General features: G+C 42.4%; 1 protein-coding gene across 4 annotated transcripts; it reads right to left on the bottom strand.

The window, feature by feature from the left end:
* Positions 1 to 285: 285 nt before the first annotated feature.
* On the bottom strand, positions 286 to 23,142 carry nap1l1 (nucleosome assembly protein 1-like 1). Of its 4 annotated transcripts, XM_047575980.1 has the most exons (16): positions 23,003 to 23,142; positions 17,558 to 17,596; positions 16,330 to 16,418; positions 14,416 to 14,518; positions 10,807 to 10,948; positions 8,702 to 8,794; positions 8,235 to 8,363; positions 7,987 to 8,058; positions 7,757 to 7,896; positions 7,307 to 7,452; positions 7,192 to 7,211; positions 6,462 to 6,584; positions 6,128 to 6,160; positions 5,958 to 6,008; positions 4,571 to 4,607; positions 286 to 2,141 (listed from the first exon to the last, which is right to left on the bottom strand). In XM_047575980.1, exons 2-15 carry the CDS (start codon positions 17,572 to 17,574, stop codon positions 4,602 to 4,604), a joined length of 1,164 nt encoding a protein of 387 aa, XP_047431936.1. In that variant the 5' UTR covers positions 17,575 to 17,596; positions 23,003 to 23,142; the 3' UTR covers positions 286 to 2,141; positions 4,571 to 4,601. The 4 variants fall into 4 exon arrangements, with proteins under 4 accessions (XP_047431936.1, XP_047431933.1, XP_047431935.1 ...); XM_047575977.1 differs by lacking the exon at positions 4,571 to 4,607; XM_047575979.1 differs by lacking the exon at positions 4,571 to 4,607 and having other exon boundaries at positions 8,714 to 8,794.
* Between the last annotated feature and the right edge of the window lie 333 nt (positions 23,143 to 23,475).

Raw genomic sequence — 23,475 nt, 5'->3', positions numbered from 1 at the left:
CTCGTTAATGTTTTGGTGGGTGTTTTATGTGGTCAGGTTTAATTTCCATTACAAACCATATTCCCATGAAACTTGACAAGCGGTTTGAAATGTTGCACAGTGACGCCCTCTGCCGGTGCTTGCGAGTTATCTCATGAGGACTGGCATTTTGTAGTATTGGCCTTGTTTTTACAACATTTTTTGGAGTTACCAAATCAGTAAAATAATGTTCAGATTTGTGTCAAGAATTGGAAATGGTCACGTGGAAAAAACAGACAAAAAAAAAAACAAGTGAAACCTAATAGACATGTTTGACCAATTTATTCATCAACATACACGTACAGTTATTGAGTACATTAGTATTTTTGTAGCATAGCATTTTGCCTTGACAACAGCTGCTCAGAAGGACCCTACAGAAACCCTGTTGCGTCCCTTTCCCATGAACTTGATCTGAATACTCCCTGCAGAATGAGAAGTACCCTGGCTCTCCACAGTGGACATGAATCTGCCCAAAGCAACCAACGCTTGGCTGTCTTCACAACTAAGAAAAAAAAAAAAAGGCATTTAGAATGGACTGGGAGGGAGGCAGGCTACAGTTTCTTCTCGGTTCCCCCTCCTGGCGTTAAGTATTGCTCTGTCGTGCTTTTTTCTCTGTGGCCTTCTGGGTAACAAAAGGGTGCAGGGCCGGAGTGGGGAGGGAGGTGGATCATTGGCCGACACAATGGCCTTATCACGCTTCCCCTCTTTCTTTTCACAGTGATAAAAATGAACCGAGAACCTCGGGGGCTGGGCTGAGGTCTGAGTTAGTCACCTGACCGGACATGAATTGGGTGATATGAGAGGTAAAGGTCAGAAAGTGGAGAGTAAAAAGGGCTGCTTATTTTTTTTTTTCCTTCAGAACCTGACACACCGACACTTTATCTCCGTCATCCACTGTGCTACATCTGCCCAACAAAACTCCTCTGAACGGGCCTTAGTGCGTGTCCACCCGATAAGAAAGAATGCACTTAAAAACCAGACAGCACAAGCTGAAGTCTCCACAGAGCAGGGTTTACAGCACCGACTCCAGATGGGGGGCATCGAACAAAGTGCTGCTCACAAGGAATACTGCTAACCGATGACAGGACGCCACTGGTACACCACACACTAGAACAAAGTGCTATAGAAAAGACGACAGCCACGCCACAGCGAGCCTACAACAAGCCTGAAGCACAGTCATTGGGGCTGGGTGTCCCCGAATAGGCCGTTCTGCCAAACTGTCCCCACATCACCTCATCTAAAGAATTCTCTGGAATGTTCAAGAGACTCGGAGCGAATGCGTCTGCGCAAACTTAATTTTTTGATCAATTTTTAACAGTCCATCCAGTTGAAGAATGGCAGACTCTCTTTGAGAGACAGATGGTGCCAGCCAGTCTGCTTACTGGAATGTATTGAGAGTGGACAGCGGTTGATCGCAAGTGGTGCAGGAAGTGGCCAAAAAAACACCAACTGTGGATCCCACGCTCAGTGAGATTAGATAAACCGGAATGGACACCCAGCTGTAGGTCACCCATCTGTCCTCCTTCTCTAGAGCTGGAAATGCTACAGTGCTTTTTCAAGTGCTAAAGGCCCCACTAAAGAAAATTTAAAAAAAAAAATCTCCTGGAACAACCAGAACTGTCAACCTGGAGCTTTGGTGGGAGGAATAGAGGAAGAGGAAGGGCAGGAGGGGGTATAAACTGCCAATGAAGTCTAAACCACAGCTGTTGTCTAAGAGCAAATACAACAAAAGACTTCACAAGAACCCAAACTAGTTTAGCAGTGAAGAAACAAGTTCATGCTTTTTGAGGAAGGTATTTTTCCTGTAGTCTAGCTATTGTACAGAGAAGGAAGAGAAGGAAAAAACAGGTCTAGTAAAATACTATGTATATTGAGCCACACAGCTCCCAGTATATTACCATGAGTTTTTGTAACAAAAATCTTGAAACCTTTTTTTCTTCAAATTCTCTACCAAGAAAAATACAAAACATTATAAGGCGGTAAGTAACTATTTTTTTTTTTTTTTTAAATCCGTTTTTTTTCTTTTCTTTTAATTTGAGAAGCCGTTACAGTGCAGTTGATCCTCAAGGCAGCCGGGCCAGGCTTCATTGCTGATTGCACTCAGCTGGGGGGGCTGCATCCTTCTGTAAGAAATCACAGGAGAGCGCATGTTAAGATTCACAACGTGCAAATCACAGAATATTTACACACAGCCAAGCCACTTCAAGACCAAATACATCCAACAAGCAGCGAGAAACTTGAAAGAACAGGTTCTCTGAGTCCAACTCTTGTTAAACACAGACTGACATAAGGACGTGGTGACACACTCTGTGGCAACTATGGTTTGCTGCAGTGTCTTCACAAATGGAATGATTACAAAACAACAATCTAAGCTTGTGGTAAAAATATTCTGTAGGGGGTTTAAAGACTCCATTATTTTTTAGCTCCTAACCCTTAGGACACTCTCACACTAGGCAACCGTGCCGTGCTTTTCCCCTAAAGTCACAGACTGTATGGCTAGTGTGAGTACCAGCGTACCATGCCTGGGTACGGCATGCTTCCCTGGAATGGTACGCTCGGAGGAGGTGGACTTGCGCACAAATGCTGTTTAGTACACGACACACAAAACCATCCCTCCATCACAACAATGGCAGCGGCAAAGGTTTGTGTTGGTCACTGGAAGAGGGCTGACTATTTTGAAGTTTACAAAGAACTACAAAGTCATTGCAGTCACTCTCTTCATGATGACGTTGCGTCATGCATATGTCGCATATTAATGTGATGACGTATGCGTTGGAGGTAACTGAGCCTCGGTACACTTGGCTTGGGGTAATGTGAGTGCAGGACAGCAGGGGATGTGGGGGACAGGGGGACGGTCATTCTAAGGCACGGGTCCAACTTAGACTGTCCAAGTCAACAAGCAAGGTAAGGCTAGAATGGGCCGTGCATATATACAAAGTATTTCAAAGTTATGGCTACTACTGGCGAATATTAGCATAACTAACGTTAACCAACTAACTTAACGTTAGCTAGCTAACTTTAGCCGTTACGCTGGGTCTTAATGCTGGGAGCCCTCTAATGTTAGGTTTCACCACTTTACCTAAAAGTTGAACAAAGTGTCCCAACAGGCAATTTTGTTTTTATTATTGGAGGTCACAGGGTTTCTCAGATTTTGCCATTGCCAGATTTGACAGGTATGCTTTTGCCTGGATAATTGTATTTTCCCCTTTGTTGCACATTTTAATATTTTGAATCCCCTGTATACCCCTTATTGCCTCAACCTGGAGGATGTTGCGCAGTTATTGCTCCAAAAAGAATCACTGACGCGCCAAGTCACTGTGTTGAGACACCGACGGCATGAAGAAGCTTGACGGGCTAGCAGCGGTAACCAAGAGGGACGGGGCTTTTGCAAAAACTCAATTGCAAAACAAGCTGCCCATATACTCGATGCATCAAGGACTTGGATAAACAACAACAAAAAAGACACATGGTTTAACGAATGAAAAGCACAATTATTGATGCGTTTACTTCCCGTTTAGAGAGGAGTATCAGCACAGAGGCCAAACGATGACCTGCTGTGGACGGGGGCTAAATGTATTTTTAAGCCGAGGCCATGATAAATGAAATGCAACAGGTGGTCCTCTACACAGGAACCTGAAGTTGTCCAACAGTTCATTGCTTGGCTTGTGTGTTGCTTCTCCAAACTGGGAGGTGTGCTGACCATCATCTAAGTCTGACCACAGACTTCAAAGAAGCTGAACTAGCTCCGAAAGATAATTAAGCTTGGTCCTATTTGGCGTCCCTGCAGCTAAAAGACATACAGAGGGGATGGCACGCTGCAGCAGTTCAAGCTGCTCCATGGCCCAGCGCCACACTGACTGAGCGGAAGGTCACATTTGCCACTGAGCAACACATTTGGCTTGTGATGAACTGACAGGATTTTACACACCTAGTAATATCTTGGGTGCGCTGATAAGCTGATAAAAATGCAGCATGTGTTAAGACGCGTCATGCTTTCTTTATGCTGCAAGCTTCATTTAAAAAGCAGCATCTTACCAGAGCTACTAAAAAATCTACGAAGAAACATGTGACTAAATATAATTCAGGTAAAAAGGAAAGGAGGACAAAGGCACAGGCAAACCAATAATGCTTCAATGGAAATTAAAACACACAAAGCACACTATTTATGGAACACAAAGAGACACCCTGACAAACTTAAAATTAGCCTGCATTTGTGGTCGGGATCAGTTTAACATGGTGGTAACAAAGGAAAATAAAACAGAAGGGGGGTCTGGACTTGCTTCAACATACAGAAACAATACAGTTGCAAATGCAGAGCTCATTATGGGTTAAACTTCCAAAACAAAAACAACAACAATCCAGTGGGTTAGTAGATTGAGACGATGCAGCACGGCGGTGGAGGAGGTGCTCATTGCAGGTGCAGGGAGGGGGGGGGAAGTGCAGAGAGACGGATGGAAAAGAACAGGAGGAAAAGGAAAGCCAAACCCAAAACCAAAAGGGTGGGGTGGGGAGTGATGGTAGTGGGCTGATACAATTCACAAGCTGTACGTACCAGGATAGGGTTAATTTTCTACTGTCACCACTTAAACCTAGTGAGGAAAAATTTAAAGAGTAGCTGACAAAAGATGCCAAAGTGACTGGAGATGAAGAAACATTAATGAATAGGAGAAAAACAAACCAAAAAAAAAAAGCAAAACTAGCAGAATACAGAATGTCAAAGGCGTGTTTGTTCAGCAAAGAGGAAGCAGAGGTCATGCTTGTTTACATTTCATAGCGTTACACTTCCAAGCTGCTCCAATCTGGTATAAAAAGTAAGTTGAGACATTTGAAAGGCTCCAGCTCATGCATGCACGCTGTAAAACATTATCTGTACACACACGCAATTATTCTTTTAGTCTCATTTATCCGAGTGTCATGTCTCCCGGTGCTTGCAGTGCTTTAGCTTGCAAAGCTTTTCTTCAGTACACTATTTATTTATGGTTTTTCAGCTACATTACCTCTATCAGGGAGGCAGTGAGGCAGAAAATCTCCATGAAAAAATGGAGCCCTACAGGAGAGGACCTGTTACTCGGCTGTCTCTGTGGGATTACACTAAACCCTCAGCAGGTCCGCACCTCATTGTGTTCTAGTCAAATGAACAACTAGAGGGTTTTAGATATGGAGTTTCAGGACAAGTTTTTCAAGATTTTTTTCCCCCATATTGTATGACTTATTCAACTTTTTTTTATTCTGTCTTTTAATTCAGATTGTATTCTGTGTTTTCTTGTGTTTTAATTCAATACTTTTAATTTAGCATTTCCCCCCATTTCCTCTAGAACAAATCACCTTAAACTCCATTTGGCCAATAATCTCACCAACATATTATAGACACCTAGTAACACGTCAAACACAGCACTGTTCCCCACACAATCTAATTATATGTCCGTATATATCAGCTGATTAGGGTACATTAAGGTTTACTGGACCTTGTGTGTTACATTAGGTTATGGTTTAGGTTTTAGTAACAGCATGCAGCCTTCAGATTTCACTGCCTTCTGAAAGTTGTACTGAAAACAGCAGTGAAAAGATAAAAATATCCACTGGTTGTCTGCCTAAGCCTAGAAGCTAAACCAACAAAATAAAAGCTGAAGCAAACCAAAAGCTGGCATAAAATGAGATGCATTTGACAGTATGTATTCTGTATGTTGAAATCCAAGTCATTTAACGCAGCCGTTCTCGACCCACAGCTCAGGAGCTTAGAGGACACTGAAAAGTGTTCTAGCTGTAGCAACACTACAATTGACTGAAGAATGAAGTGTAGAGGGTTTGGAGAGATCACTGGATATCCATGGCCTCCAGTGAGAGCTGGAAAGAGCATCCTGAGCCAACAAAGTTGAGAACTGCTGAGCAAGGTCTTTCCCAGGACACCAGAGATCTTTAGAAGGTTTGTGTTCGCTCACCTTGGGATCATAGTCGGGGTCATTCTCCTCATCAGCTTCCTCTTCACCTTCCTGAACACACAGCACATGGCAGCGTAAGTCCACTGGGTTCCCCCAACATAACCACAGTATCACTACACTAATACATGGCCCCTTAGCATTAGCATTAGCTGGGACCCAAATAGTTTTACCTCATCATCCGCCTCCTCTCCTTCCTCATCGTACTGCAAAACAAGAACAAAAGATCAGCTCGACATTCAGCAAGAGGCAAACTTATTTTGACCGAATTTTTCCCAAATACATTTTCCCAAATACGGCCACGTATTTCAACTTAAAACACTATTTTCATGCAATCTGCATCAGTACAGATATTCTCTGGACATGATCAGCTGATCATTCCTTACAGCTGACGAGAGCCCCGCTCGTCGTTTTCTGGTGTGGAAGTAATGAACCTGAACACTGTGAAACCTGAAAAAAAAAGGTGGCAAAGCTCAGCCGAACGTGATATTAAATGCCGACACTCACATCATCGTCATCGTCCTCTATGGCCTCTCCTGTGAAGTAGAGCACGGCCCGAGGTACGATGCGCTCACGGATGAAGTGGCCGATTTCAAAGTCAGCAGCTAGAACTGCCTCCGAGTCCTCATCCTGAAAACAGACAAGGAGCAAAAAGTCACACTATTTTACTTTTCAACCCAAAACGTAAGCATGATTCAGTGTACACTGGGTTAGAACGGAGGCATTCACTTTATTCTTACAATGATTAGCATGCCTTGGGTTGATTGACTTGTTCTGACTGCGATTGAAAATGTAGCTGTATTATTTATCTGAACAAGGTTACCAACACCAACTCAAGAGTAAGATTAATGGAACTCTACGTCTCTCTATCAATCATCATGCTTTTGTCAGAATGTGGTGATGTGTGCTACATACCAAATGGTTAAAACCACCTTAAGAAAACATTGAGAAAATCTCAAATCAACCTTTTCTTATACAGTGGTTCAAATATGACGTCAGGGATGTCGTATTCTCCTTTGGTTCAGCATTAGAAGTCACATAACACCAAGAAAGTAAGCGACATTAAGGTCAACGTTAAATTCCTTCTAACCATCATCCAGACAGATTCTAGTGAAAATGAGCTTAGATGGTTAGAGGAATGAGTACATCTCAAAACCTGTTTGTAAATCCATCTCTGATGATGCTTTGAGATGTTCAAGTTCACATATCTACATGTAATAGAAGTACGCAGACTTACCAGCTCTCCATTCTCCGGAACTGCAAACAAACAAAAAAAGAAGCAAAAAGTCAACCGATATATATTACATACACATAAATAAAACCCTGTGTGTAATGTTGAGTGTTATTCTTACCCTCTGGTGGGGCGAAGAAGTTGAAGAAGGAATCGTTGGGGACCGTCTTGGTGACCGTCCTGACTGTGCCGCGGCCCTTGTGCTTCTGTTTCTTCTTGATTGTTTTCAACGTGACATTCTTGCCCTTGGTCCAGTCAATCGTGCAACTGTTGTGAAAGATGAGGTGCAGCAGAAAGCAAGGTCAGGACGAAGCATTTTAAATGTCAAATCTAAATGTCGTGTTGGGTTTATTTTAGGGATCTAACTGGTGTGGTGGAGGTGACGGAAATACACAAGTTAATTTATTAGGGACATGTCATGATGGTCACTGAGGAGGGAGTCAACGGTATGATTAACGTTAGCACCGACGTTAAATGTGCCTGAATGGTTCTAGAAATCTTAGATATCAACTAAAACCAATGCAAAGCAAATCTAACTAAAATAAGACGCTTCATTGATGTGTGCTCTCACCCCGTGCAGCACATGATCTCTGGTCCGTCGAAGGAGAAGGGGTCGCTCTCGTCGGGCTCTGACCTCATCTTGTAGGTTTTCGTCAACACTGTGTTTGTGAAGAAGTCGTTGGGCTCGAAGTGGAACTCTAATGTGAAGCTCTGGGGAACGCCACAGGAGATCAACATTAAAACGACAGCTCTGTTTGTTTAAAGATGGTTTCAGCCATTGACATGTGTTGGAAGACTCACCATTGGCTGTCCTGGATCTGAGAATTTGACTTTAATATCTTGTAAATGTTTAAGGATGGGTTCGTCGTGTTCCTGAGGGGCAGACACGGAACAACTATGTTTTAGAATAAACGGTATAGTTTTTAACTAAATATGTGACACAAGTGTGGCCAGCAGATGGTAGCATATCCTTTTTGTCGTTGCAGGAACAAGCTCATTTTCTGTGACCTCATTTTCTCTGCCTCTCCAAGAGCTCGAATGAACCTTACCTGCAGCATGTCACTGAGCAGGTCCACGTTTTTGAAAACCGTTAACCAGAACTCGGGGATGCCTTTGGGATCTTCTTTCTCCTCGTCCTTCTTCTCCTCCTCCAACTTGGCCTTCTCCTTCATCTTTTCCTGTTCGCGAGAGACATTTTCTCTTCAAAATAAGGCTTGCTCAAGCATTACTGCCCCGTCACATGTACACCACAACATGAAAGAGCTCCTCACCACCCACACCCAGAAAAAGGAAAATATTTAACAGCGAGAGAGCGTCTGAAACCACGCACAGTAATGAAAGCTTATATCCTGCGTTCTTCCTTATTAGCTGCATGCAGTGCTGCCCCTTTGGATGTGTGGCCTACTGAGATCTGAATGACACTAAAAGCTACATGCACGACACGAAGCATAAAAAAAAAAACAGGAAAGTCTTTGTTTTAAGACGGGAAGCATGCAGGTGTATACGTCACCTGTACCTGCTTACTTACTGTCAGCTCTTCCTCCTCATCTGCCTTCCATTCACATTCCTCATCTGTGGGTTCATAAGCTGCTTTCACTATGTCACTTCTCTGTGAGGAGTAGAAAGGATTGTAGTTAGTACTCGACAAGCAAATTATGTGTTTTCAGCGATTAAAGCTCACTCCTTATTAAATTTAAATACACATCCCAAACGAATAAAATTAAAAAAAACAAGGCAATAGCTGTGAAGTGGCTACATATGGGAGAGTTGGCTTCTCTTACTGGGTTTGTTTATGGAAACACGCCCTTACTGCTGCATATATTGGAGAAACATCCAAGCTGACATCTATAAAATAAACAGCTTGTATCTCTAACCAGGTGCTGCTGTGATGCCTCTAAAGGAACAGAACATAAGACGACTCATCCTGACCACTGGCAGTGCAAATTTTGAGTCATTTTGGTTTGTGTTCATTCAATAAGTTGTCTGTTGAGGAGAAGGTTATCTCCAGATATCTCAGCTATTAACAGGTATGTCGTAGGCCCTTTATTTAATGCTGCCATGGTCCATTAAGACAATTCAAATCGATTTGAAACAACACTTTAATGTTTGGTTCTTTCAGTTTGATAAAACAACTAAAAGAATGAATTCAGCTGTGAGGAATAATAAACAGCTACTATGAGACTACATTTATATTTACAGGTATAAGCCACAAAAGTTTACTTCAAAGCACGAAACCAAAGCGATGTGTCTTATGTCCGAGCTCTAAAACTGTTCACTGCAGCTACCCGAGTTGCTTCTAAAGGCTGCGTACTTCTAAAGTCTGAGTATAAAGATCAAAGATAAAATCGAGTGGAGTGAGTTAAAGGCAAAGGATGCTGAACAGAACACATTAACCACGGATGCATGTGAAAGCACGTTTAACATGACTCTAGTGAGTTCACCCAACCACTTTTCCTGATCCGTGCACATTAATATTGGTATCAGTCGACAAGTCTTTGCTAAAACCTGTATTTACATATTGATTAAATATGTTACCCGACGTGATAAAATAACCCCTACACAGCGTTTGGCTGAGTTCAGCCACTGGCCTTTCAGACAGAAGCCCATCAAACTAGTTTCATTTTGGCTTCATCAGCTGATATAATCTGACACTGCTGACACTTGTCATTTCAACCAGTGAATGCTACAACTGTACTGGGCTATTATATGTTGGGATGATAAATGTTCTGTATAGTGGCTTTACAGAATGATGCTTTTACCTCCTGAACAGTGTTTGGTTGAGATTAGTCACTGGCCTTGCAGACAACATCAGCATCAATTCATGTTGAATAGCGACAGCTGATATAATCTACCACTGCGGACACTCGTTTTAACCAGTGAACGCTGCAGTCAGTGCAAGCTTCAAACGAGAAGCTGACGGCTCAATGTTTTGTACATAGATCTTTGCAAATAAGAAAGGAGACATAAAGGTAGTTTGCCTAACTAAATGCAAGAAGACAGCTCATCGCAGCAACACCCTGTCTCACTTCAAGTACCTCTTCACTGGCATATGGACTCAAATACATGAACCGTAGAGGCCAGCTATGATTAAAGACAGCCGCACTGCAAAACTAGCAGGCAGGTTGTGGTTGAAGCACAGCAGAGTAAAGGCTCTTTTATAGTAGAGTGGGACCGAGACGCAGTGACCTGTGAAAGGTGCGAGACATTTTTACTGGTGCGCTCGTACAACTCCACCCAAACGCTAGTCCGCTAATACGTTTCTACTTCTTGCTTCACTTTCAACAATAGCTGACTGACTCTCGTCGAGCACGAGTCAAACAAATGTCTGTATCTCTGAAGCTCACAAATTCTTTATTGATGAAAAATATGCAGCGGGAACATGCTACTACCAATCACAGCTGTTGTGTTGTGGTAAAGATAAGATTTTGATCTTGAGGACTGACTCAAGACTTCCAAAAATAACAATGGCACATTCCTGACCTACGCAGAACAAAAATGATGACACTCAATAATAAATCTCAAATCTATGAGTCAGGGCTCCATTACGGTCTGTTAAACTGACATGGTGCCTTTCTATATTTAATGAAGTGATGTGAATAAAAGTAAGATAATAGGACATACTTTGTCGAAGAGGGGCTGGTAGAGCGCGGCATACTTTCTCTCCAGTTCATGGACTTCTTCGTAGAACTTGGCTTCGATGTGGGCACATTTGACCTGCAGGTTTTTGAGGGCGTTTATACGTCTCTTTACAACCTTTGGTAAACTGCAGGATGAGAGACACGGAGAGAGAATCTGTTAGGACAGTCCTGAAAAATAAAAGAGCAGTTTTCTTTCGTTCACCCTAGGGATTGCTGGATCCGATTATTGGATTGCACTGAGCACGCAGCCAAAATCAATCTTTCATCTCTTTTACTGCCCCAAACCAAACTTAAACATGTGCGCTGCGTCGACATATTTCCCCTTGAAGAAACACAGCATTACGTACGTGACCCAAGTACTTGGAAGCGTGTAAGAGCTAACACAGCTAAAAGCTAGCTGGAAGAAACAGACGATGTTTTTTGCACATATGGTAACACTTGCCAGAAATGATGACATTGTTTAACGTCTGACGGTGTCGTTTTCCTGCATCACTGAGAGACTTGTTGGCAAAAAAGCTAGTTACCAGCAGCCAGGCTGGAGAAGTGGAGCTAGTCTAAAACCAGAAATGTCCTTACCATGCTACAGAACTATTTTCGCCTATGTTAGATTGGTGATGTGAAGTCCCTTTATTGAAGATATTCGTAAAGAGCATCCCTGTTTATTAAAGGATCTTTATATCTCCAGACTGCCTCATTTAGGCTATTTTTGCATCTTCATATAGCAAGTTCCTTTGTTTTCATACAGTACATATTATCAACTTGACTGCAGTATTTTGGTGAGTTTGTTCAGAAACCGTGTATTTCCTGAATTAAAACCATATAACAAAATGTGTTCACTATGGAGCCAACCAGAGAAGACCCTGCCTCAGAAATTAATCTGCTGAGAGCTTTAGAGAACAGCAACACACTGCAGGGCACAACTCTCCCCAGAGGATCTCCAATAAGCCAGGGTGGCCTTCCAAGTACACATTTTAAACAAACTGAAACTATGCCAAGAACAACTTTTATTGAGATCTGCTTCATTTAACAGCACAGTGAAGAAATCCCGTCTTATTTGTACACAGATTAACTGGCGTATGCTTGGGGAATTCATGGCCTGGTTCCTGGTGTGGATGATGCAGTTGGTTCTCAATGTTATAACTTTGAAAGGTCTTACAAGGTTACTTCTTCATTTACTTCAAATGATGCCACAAAACACTAAACATCTGGCAAAGGTTATAAAGGCTTCTTTCCCAGCATGTTCCTCTTCATATTCTGTGCCCGTTTTATACCTCGACTCTGAATGTCTTCCCACTCGTTACTGACACTCGTTAATAACTCATGATCAAGCGGTTTGCCGAATGATCGATATTCTCTCCTCCAATCAAATCCTTCTTGGGGAAAACAACTACCAGTATTACTTTCCTAAGGTCTCCACTACTTTAGAGACTAAAGTCTGAGTATAAAGATCAATTACTGAACATTTCCTCAGTGCCTGCTCCAAAACAATGGACCCGATGTTTAAGATAATATCTGTGTTGCTTTGTTTTGTTAAACTGATAATCAAATTCATTCAAAGCGCTGCAAACCACCGATTACATAGCAATCTTCCAACAATCAACACAACCATCATGTAAAAACAGCAGGCTGAAGATCACCTGTTAGAGTTGACCAGTGTACAATTGTCATATTAAATGAGCATCTTGCGTCTCATCATTTATGTGTAAAATAATTACGTTGAAATTAGTGCCACAGTGACTATGGATGTGCGTCACATATATGCAGCTCTAGTTAACATACCCTACAAATACTAGCTTTGTGTTTGCAGGTTCATTTTATGTACACTTAGCAGACTGCGTCCCCTTTAGTCTCGTGACACTTTGTAGAGGTTTGTCGTTTCTCCCGACACGAGAAATCTGGAGCAAGAGTCTGTGCGGTACGGTCCGAGAGCGGAGCTTATGACCTGTACTGCAGCCAGACTCCAGGGGGAGCTCTACTAGCTTTGACGTCATTTTGGAGGAGCTGTTCCATCCATATTTACATGGCATATGGTTTCTTCCCACAACCAATTTAGTGGTTGGGGAGTAGGTATTATTTCAGTTAACCCAGATTTACTTTGGCAGCCTACAGCCCTACTCATTTGACTAAAGACAGCCTAATCTTAATTTAAAAGATTAAGCTATCTTCAGTCAAATGATCTCGGTATGGTCAACCAGGCGTTAAACTGCTGGGACTACAAATAGGCTTGTGATTTTCTCTGCAGTATGTTAAATTTAAACGTCTGCTCTTTGTTGGCAAGGGAATGCATGTTTGGTCCCAAGTGCTGCAGTGTAACTGGTGAGTTTGTTAGTGACTGCCAACACTTGACATGTTGATCAAAGACCTAGTTGCTGGTGGTTTAACAGAGGAGAGGAGCAGTGGGTGGCACATCCCTGCAGTCAAGACATGCAGCTACCTTTACACAGCATCTCAAAAGCTATTACTAACCGATCCCTCACGAAGGTGTAGGATAAACTAATGAAGGCCAGAATTCTCCCATCTTGGACTTTTTCAGGTCAACTATGAATCACAGAAAATGTGATAAGAATTTCAACACAGGCGACACACTGATTCAAATTAATTACAGCTGTGTCACAAAATTAATCATTATCGAAGTATTCATCAACTCAGTTGGCATCCATTCACTGACAGTCTGTGCACAAAGCTCTATACAGCATAATAATATCCAGCATGACAAGGAGCCTGCAGAGGCCCTTGGTGGTTTCTCTACAAAGTCACAATATGCATTTAATTTAAAGGTTTTGCAGATGGCAAAACCGCACTTCAGTGAGGGACACCAGGTGTTCTCAGCCATGTGAACAGCAGAAGAAAGGAACAACAGTGTCTTTTTTCCTGAATGTCAGTATGAATAGACAGCTTTTCTTGAAATTCTGCCTAATATTTAATAGCTGGAGCTCAGCATTTAGGGAAGCAGAAGGTTGGCCTGTTGTAATCGGCTTCAGTTCTTATCACAATAATGCCATTTTCACAGATAGTGAAACGCTAGATGCAGGTAAGAATTTAGCATATAAACTTGACAGACTACTCACAGGTTGCGTCTACCGACTTCCTTTCCCTGAGCGCACCCGTTCAAAACTGTTCTACAAAAGTGACACAGACACCTGTTTCCTCACCTCTAGATTCAGTGGTTACGTTAGATTGAAGTATTGGTGCTAACCATGTGCAGTGCAATTCAACTTGAAAATGATTTGCATAGACGTAATATTACTCAACAAGGTGAAGCCACCACTTAGAAAGCCCATTAGTATGCTAAAGAATGCACCTGGACAAGTTAAAACATCCCCTACCATCATCTATTTGCAAGTAAATGAGTTACAGCATATGCAAGAGCATAATTGAAAAGAAAAAAAACTGTGCAAATTATTCGGTAAGATTTATATTGAAATGAAATCTTTCCCATTGTTTTGTTTTGGCAGATAAAAGGTAATCGTTTAACCTCTTTGAATCTAATAGCAAAGGTGCAAGAAACTGATTTTCCTTGCTGACAGCTGGAAAGCAAAGCTATCAGTTTAAACAAAAAAAAAAACAAAAAACAAAAAGAAACATTTCTCACCTCTCAATGTACCCTGATGGTGAACCGTTGAGACCATCCAGCCTTTCCTGCAGCGCAGCCAGGATCTGTGGATTCTGCATCATCTGCACCGTCAGCTGACGAGCTGAGGACATACACCCACACAGAAGCACAACATTAATATGGAAAATCAACCCAGTATTATTTCACTCGGAGAGAACTGACCTGGAGTGGGAGGTCTGATTCAATTTAGGCTATGTTTGGGACGGAAACCGGCAGTTACACAACAGCTCCATTTGTTTTTGTTGTTTTAAGTATCATGACTTGATCCTTAACCAGTGTACATGACCAAGAATGAAGAGAGTGCAACAGTAGTTTCCTGCCCAAATCAATCTGCTTATTATTTATTTGGTGTCAGTGCTGCATATAGAGAAGAGATAGCAGTCAGTAACCACGGGTGCCCTTGCTTTTTCTACCAGACGGGTGACAGATGGCACCATCCAAGTGTCCGACATATTGCTTGCTCCAATCAAAGCTCAGTCAGATTGCTGCTGGCAGGTGAGAAGATTAAAAAGACTGAAAGTCCCTTTTCTCTGCTGACACATCCCGGGCATTTAGCTTGTAACGTTATAAGCTACAGGTCAGCTGTCTCAGACTCTGCATCAAGTCAAGTAAACACATCACGCTAGATTCACACAACACAAGCTGCTGGATAGAAGCTTTAAATGCATCATAGAGGGACATACCAATAAGCCCAAGCTGTAAACAGAGACAGTTTCTATTTTTGAGGGGATAAAACAAATATCTAGAATTTATCTACTGCGTTTTAGGGAACCATTACTCTTCTCAAATTTTGTTGTCAGACACGGAGCCCCTGTATGGTTGTAGGTGGCTGTAAAATGTGTAGTTTGCAGAATCCTTGACCTTTAAAGATTTTAGGTGCTCTACTGGTGATCTATTCTTCCCTGGCGAGAGTTTAGAAATGTGGATTTTAGAGGCAGAAAAAAAAAAGAGTTTTGAAGTTCATTTTCTTACAGCAGTAAATGGTCGTGGATCCCAACGAAATACCTCATTAAAGTTACATTTAAAAAGTCACCTTTGTACAGGAATTACCCTCCAGGACCGAAGTGAAGCACAGGCCAACGGTACTGACAGTACAATTTCTTGAACAGCCTGGAGTTGTGTGTACTAAGTTCCACCTTTTTACCTGTGTAATGCGCTACATCCCAGTATTAAATAAAACTGGAGCAACACTGAGAATGTGGGCTGCTGTATCATTAAGTTACCATTTCACCTTTATCTCAGAAACATGAGTTCTTCCCAAAAAAAAGCTTAGCAACGAGACTAAAGGGCCCTGCCAAATTGTTACCGATGTTTCCCCCAACAACCTTGATGTGTGATATGTTGAGTTTCTTAACGAGAGTTTGCACTGCATGTTAATGCTGCCAAGCCAAAATTGCACATTACTCATGCATTTATAATTCCCTTCAGCTTCATGGACTCATGTACGGCTTTCCTGAATGTGGTGTCGCTGTGACAGATCAGTCGTAGGCAGCCAAAACGAGCCTCCTTTCAAGTCTGGCCTTTAAAAGACTGCTCAAATTTGCTATAAAAAGATGAGGCCACACAGCCATCTATATCTATCCACAATGAGCCCAGAGTAGGCTAATATGTGAGGAGCCATCTGAATCATTTATTGCGCATCAAAGCACGTCCAAACAGCTCTGAGATCCCAAAATAAAATGGATTAGTGCCTCCCAGCTCCTAACTACAACTCAGAGTCATGTCATCCTTGGTTTAAATATCAGGCAGACACACCGAGTTCAAACTGTCACTGGAGCTGCATGTTAATATACGTAATGATTAATGAACACTTCATTGTTCCAAAATATGTAGTCCCCTCTGCGCAAATTTACTCTTAATTTAACTCGTAATTTATTGACAGTGTTAACTTACCTTTGCTGTTTTCATCTTCCCCCGTCTCTTCCTCCTCCACTTCTTCCACGTCCTCCATATCTGCTGGGTCCATCTCAGCCTGATCTTTACTGCTCAGGGAGACAAAGAGGGGGAGGACGGAAGAAGGGAAGGTCAGCCAAAACACAAACACAGACTGTGTGAGCGCACAGAATTAACACCAGCCACCAAACTAATACTGGCACTTTCAGGCTAAAGCCATCCGTGACTTTGTCGACCATGCCAGCAGCATCACAAGGCATCAAACACAACTAAAGGACTTTATAATTCTAAAAACCAAATTTACCTGTAGAAGAGAAAAAAACGCTAAATGATAAACCTTGTGTTTTCTTAACATCTCCAGGAAAGAGTCCTTAACAGAAAATTGCACAGGTTTGCACAAAAACACATTTTATGTTTACTGAGGGAAAGGTGAGTCTTAAGCTCTGTTATATTTGTTCCCAAGACAATTGTCTCTATTTAGACTACAGGGTGCTCTGTAGATGTTAAAAGACCCCCACAGTTATCAAAACTAGAGTCTGTTTTTTATCCATCATCCTGTTTTAAGCAGTGAAACATGATACCCTACAAGACACAGTGCTGCATAGCTCAATACAGAACACTGACATAGCTCCACCAGCAGACCTTCTCCTCCTCCTGTCGGTCCTCAGCCACGAGGTGCAAATCAATGGCCAACAGTTGACGCATGCCAGTGTGTGGTATGTGAGAGAGAGCCTTCAACCTCAGGATGTTTTCATAAACATGGACCACCACCCCTAGCAGGCATACATTATTGTCTAGCACCCAACTGGTGTGAGGTGTCTTATATGCATGTGAACCTCCCAAAAAGTTAAACATTGTCTAGCCACTCCCAAAATGTCAAAGCAAGTGTGTTTGCTTCAAGTGTAAGGTCCTAAAACAAAGAGGCAAGGAGACCAGGGTTGCTTACCAACAAAAAGTACACAACCTTCAGACTGTAGTTGGTAATTCACACTTGTCAAACAGTGGTGTACTTGATGACCCTGCAAAATGCATTGCGCGGCACCTGGCCGTTCCAAGCCCACATAAGTTACCCTCCAATGCATACTTAATTAAGTGGGCGGGGCTAGAACACATCCAGATAGTTGGACTGTGAGCGACTGATGGCATTTCAGAGGAACACAGGTGCAGACAGAAACACATTTATAAATGCCACTAGTGTTTGGCACAGAGTAGCGGAGGATGCACTTACTTGTCAATGTCTGCCATCTTTGCTGAGTCTCAGGTGATGCTAGAAACAAAACAAACATTATTAGTTTAAAAATGCTGGAGGAGATGCTTGTCATCAGATCTATGTCAAACAGGATTTGCAAATCACTCTGGGTGCTAATTAACCGTGTGATACTGGGAAGTTGTAAGAGGTGGTATCACAAAGGCAGTGAAAGAAGGTAGTGAAAATTGCCCTGGCATTTGTTTGTGCCCAGGAGTTCTGTGGATTTTAATTAAGGTGCATCCACTTCTTCTGCACTATTTTTTCACATCACTGTTAATTAGACTTCTCATATAAATGCTTGTAAACTATCGCTTATTCATTTATTTCTCCATAGCCTCCATGGATCCATCACTGCCTTAAAGATGTGATCCATCACAAGGTGGGTTACTGAAAATGCTTAAATGCATTTTCTCCTAAGCTACTACCATCAGCTTACGTTCTTACATTTGGATATGTGATAGAAGACCTCCTTCTGTGTAAGAAAAACTCAATTTATACCAGAACAGACACATATCATTTACATAAAAGCCTTCAAAACGTCCTCCCTAACACATCGATAAAAATAAAATGAAAATGAGCATTACAAGTAACCCTGCTCCTGCAAAATACTGCTGTGTGTGCACTACCCCCCACCCCCTGATTCTGAGGAAATGCATAAAAGATGCATATAAAAGGAAACTTGTGCAGCAGCCTACACAACCCTTCACTGGAAGCCTGCATCCTATGAAAGTTGAAAGACCTTTCTTCTCAATAAGTACTTATGCATATTTTTAGTTGCGATTGTTTAAATCAATCAGAATGTTAAAACACGTTTGCTGCCCACCAAAGTCTGCCTGTCCCTATAAAACCCAGTGTATCCTCATTGTTACCAGACATTTATCGTTTCTATTAAGTCTATTATATTAGCTCAAAGTTTCCGAAGCATCACCAGCAAATCACTTACCACCTAATCAGTAGTTTACACTGAATTAGGGTATGGCGACACGGTGAAAATATATCATGATTTTTTTAAAAATAAAATCACGATTTCGATTTTATCACGATCTTAAATTGAAAAATAAAAAACAGGCAGCCTGCAGTGCCGGTGCTGTCGGGCCCCTCACTGTTTGGCTCTCAGCATATTGTTTGGGATGATTCCTCTTCAAATGATTAAACAGGTTCATCATGTTGCCACCAGACGTGCGAACCTGTTCTGTGCAAACATTTGCCTGCGCTTCGTCAGTTGAGGAAAATCCAAACCAATTCCATATAATGGAAGTGGATTTTTTTTTTTTAGTGCTAACTCCTTAGCTTTCAACCATGGCTCTCCATGCGGCTACGGCTACACACATGAACAAGGAGGCGGGTAAGAAAGCGCGTCACTGCCCGTAATTTGCTATGGTTGGTCGGTCAGGTTGACCACGTAATACGTCTGGTGCGATGGTTCATCAGCATAGAACTGCATTTTATAGAATGTGCCCTAGATGATCTCACGATCTCTGCAGTTGGACAGATCATCTTCACGTCCTTCATAATTTAATATCGTTAAATCGCACACCTCTACACTGAATGGATTAACATCTGAGCTGGGAAGGCTTTCCTTTAACATGCCTCGAAACAAATCATTTCCTACTTTCAGGGGTAAAAGTATTTTTATTTGACATGCTGGACTTGGTTGAGTCAGGCCACATGCTCATTGAATAGCCCCCCCTTCTTGGTCCAGACAGGATCAACCTTGGCTGTGAGTCACCCACCTCTCAGCCCCTTCCAGAGCCTTCTTCCCTTGAGAGAGATTGATTACAGTGGCATTCTTTTCAGAGGGGCAGATAAGGGAGACTCGTATTGACAATCTGTACCCATAAGACAACGAGGCAACACATTATGAGCTAAAAGCGACAACGGTGTCAAAACTCACAATCGCTAAGGTGGCTGTAACTGAACCCTAAAGCCTTGTAATGAATCACAGACTGGGAAGAAATCTGCTTGTCAAATGTAACAAAGCAGCATCGGCAGGTCAGTTAAGGAGATTTTAAACCTAGAAGGTAGTCAGGATGCGGATAAAATATGTATAAATTGTGACCTATGTCAAAATCAGACTCTGAAAAGAATACAAGAGCAGCCATCAAAAAACAGACAAACATCTACCCCACTAGAACCCTACACGAACACTTGATGTATGAAAAGCACCAGTTCATCTTTCAAACTTAACGTTGAAGCACACATTTCCTGTCATCAACATCAAAAACAGCAGCTGCACACTTCGCAGTAATTTCACTTGAATGATTCTCAGAATTTCAGAAGTCAAACACTGACCATCTTTTTCGCAGCTGTTTTTTAAAGAACAGAAAATTGGACAGTTTCAGGGAGGTAAGAAGCAAATGTGACTTGAAATTCAGTGGTTGCATGGGTCACATCCCAACTGCATTGAAAGCAATGAAAAAAAAAAAAGGCCAGTTGTTGAACGCAACTAAAAATGTAAAAATATTATGTTCAATACAATTACAACACAAACTTCTTGCAAGACTGCAAGAAGGTATAAAATGGAATCAGCCTATATTTGTGATTTGGTGGGAATATGGCAATGCAAAAAATGTTTAAATTTATTCCAACTGTGGAATCCACAGTAATCCTTGGTAATTACAGTAAACACATCTCCTAATTAGGTCTACACTGCATAGATATTTACTGTTCCAGTGTAAAAGTATCGTTAGGTTGACGCATGAAGTTCAAGTTTAAAACGGTTTCCTCGACCATAGATTTAATGTCACGTTATGTTATGAGAAAATGTTTCGAAAAAAAAAGGTTGAAAAACTGATGGTAGATGTTTCTTACTTGGTAGCAAGTTAACCAAATAACTAATCAGCTACTCAGAAAAAAATAGAGTGAGTAATGGAAATAAAATGATCTATAGGTTAATCAGTTGCTCTGTAGGCTTCCGATTGGACAACTAACCAGGGGTCTCTTACCCTTTGAAATTCTTTGTACAGTGAACAAGTGCGGGTACAGTAAAGAAAAAAAATACATAAAAACTGGTGAAGAGGCTACCAATATTATACACCGACCTTATTATTAAAGGTTTTAAATCTTTTTTCTATGTGTTTAGATAGTTGCATCTACTGTTTCAACAACACAGGAAGTTGGGACATGACAAAAGGCAGAAGTCCTCTGATCGATGGTCAGCAGTCCAACAAGGGGTGAATTGAAATGTGTTGCAGCCCTAGAATGTTATGATATTTATTTAAAACAGCCCTAATCCCGAAACCTCTCACATCTTGGTGACATAAAGTGTCCGTCCATATTGAACCTGCACAAACCCAGAACCACATGGAAATACGGATGATATGGTCCTGGATCCATTGACATGCCTTTCCATCCTATTTAGCTGCCGACTGCACTGACCTGTCTTTCAGCAGATCTCACTCTACATATTAGGTCAAACAACACATAAAGTAAGAGTAGTCAGAGAGCTGGTATGACAGTCCACTGAGCTCAGTGCAAAGTCACATGACCAATCAAATGTTTCTTCCCTCATAAGGGGATAAGTGATGAAAGCTCAGTCTGGGAGTTCACTGGTTTGTGGCTTTCATCGTGTCCCAGTTCTCAACTGAGAACTGATGCAGTCTGCCACAATTTTTAATACGGAGAAAGTAAGTTATCAATGATTAATGTACAAATGCACAATAAGAGCATATTTTATGCATCCATATTACACAACAATATCTAAGGCGAGATGACACCCACCATCCCAACCTTTTCTGTTCTCTCCATCGTACCAAATTATTGATGAAAAATGCCAGTGGAAAGCTCTTCGACAAGAAGTGCACATTATTAAAAATGCTGTCATTGTGTATACCAAAAAGACAGACTGTTTTGACTTGGGGTCAATGCTTGCTTTGCATTCGACACAAATATATGCAAGTAGATAATGTAACGTGGACAATTTCCTCCACTGTGAGATCAGCCTCTTCTATGCAAGGTATGTGCAGCCTGCCTGGCTATGGGGGCACACGTGCCTGACATATTCAAACAATGCCCCCCCATCTCCCCTCGGGAAATAACATCTTCAATGTCTAGATCTGATCTGTGAAAGTGATAACTCATGGTATGGGGGAAAACTTAAGCTTAAAGAGGAATTTGTTTGGAATGTAGGAATGAAACCTCCAATCATTTCACCAATCTCCGAAAAGCAATCAAACATGGAGGACTGAAGAAGCTACTCGGGTGAGCAGCGAAACGTCTTCTCAAAACACCACAAGTCCAGTTGCCTTTTTAAAAGCCTTTTAGATTACCATGACCTGGGTGACTGAGAACCTTCACAGACAATCAAACGCGGAGAAGCCTTATTCCAGGTTCTGTCGGTAGTGTGTGTATAAACTAGCTCAGCACACAGTCACAAGCGCAGACCTTTCTCCTTTCTGGGGCAAGGCTTTCCTCCTAATCCTGCCCAGCGACCACGTGTTGCACGCTGAAGTCTAGCAGCGACCCATCAATGACTAACAAAAAGCTCAAGGTAGGCGCCAGCATGCACACTCTAAAAGCCACATTTATAACTCCGTTGACGCATAACAAACCGGCCAACCTGTTGAAAACAGTTCACAATCCGGAGTCGAACCACAAATGTCCACTCGCTCTCTCGTCGGACGAGCCGATTGGTGGCTAGTAACCGGGGGTAACTTTAGCCGGCCTGCCCCGTCCTGTCGCTGCACTGCCTCGCTCTGTCGGGCTAGTTAAGCTAGCTGCTAGCTTGATGCGCACTACCTACTCGGGGTGAGCAAGTGGGAGGACCATAGGACCAGCTCCGACAGACACAGGGCCATCAACTAGAACATTTGGGTCGGTTAGGAAGCGGTGCCAGCGCTCCGGTACCACGTTTTAACAAGCTGTCCTTATGCAATAATGCAATAAAGCCGGCTGCACAGCTTATAACCAGTCGCCGTGGACTGTACCCCGTAAGTCCAGAGTTCCCCACCCTGGGAATTATCCTCCAAGAAAATACATATATAGGCCTATATATATCTTTTAAAATAAGGTCAAGTCTAGAAATACAAGATACAAGACACGTGTCAACAAATGTCGGAAAACATCGACAATTACAAGAATTACCCGACGTTTTGTGCTTTATGTAAATAATAATGGCAATAACAATGGCTGCCTTAAAAAAATTAATCCAGCGGTGACCTGCATGCAGGATACCCGCTGTTTTCTTATTTATTTATTTTTTCCAAATCGCGTGTAACGTTAACAAACATCATGGTGGAGCCTGTCTCAATGGCTGCTGCTGCCGCCGCCGCCGCTGTCTGACTTGACTAGCATTAGCAAAGCACCGCCGTTTTTCCTCTCTGCCGCCCCTTGCCGAAGCGCCCGTAATAGAAATTTTAACTTCTGAGACGACGCTTAAGTTTTGGGGCGTTGGCGCCGAGGCCGTTTCCAAGTCTCGTCCCTTACCTTGGCTCTCTCTGGCCGGAGGTTGGGCTGGTGAAGCGGCGGTGTGCGCAGTGAAGCGGTCCGGGGAAGAAAGAGACTCCCCTTCGACGGCGGTAAAAGGGAGAGAGATCCCGCCGCCTGCGCTCATATACATCCGACGTCATCACGTAAACCGGCAGTCACCGAGGCAACGCTGGTCATGGGAGGGGCGGTGACAAAGGCTGCCCCTAGGGGGGGAGCATAGTGGAGGGGGGGCATCATCACGACCATCATCTTGATTTTCTTCCTCCCGTTGTATTCATCTTAATTATTAATGCATGTTTCTGTTATTACCCCCCCCCCTCCCCCGACTCATTAGCATATCTTTCTTCAAATCTGCATTTTCCTCGCCATTTATTTATAATCATCATCTTGCTGCTCAGCATCACTGTCTTCATAAGACTCTCATCATCATCAGCAGCAGCATCTCCGTCATCCGAACAGGAAGTGGTGAG

The sequence above is a fragment of the Mugil cephalus genome, chromosome 22 (genome assembly GCF_022458985.1).
Source record: "Mugil cephalus isolate CIBA_MC_2020 chromosome 22, CIBA_Mcephalus_1.1, whole genome shotgun sequence".
Lineage (NCBI taxonomy): Eukaryota > Metazoa > Chordata > Actinopteri > Mugiliformes > Mugilidae > Mugil > Mugil cephalus.
This window is presented reverse-complemented; position numbering and strand designations above follow the sequence as displayed.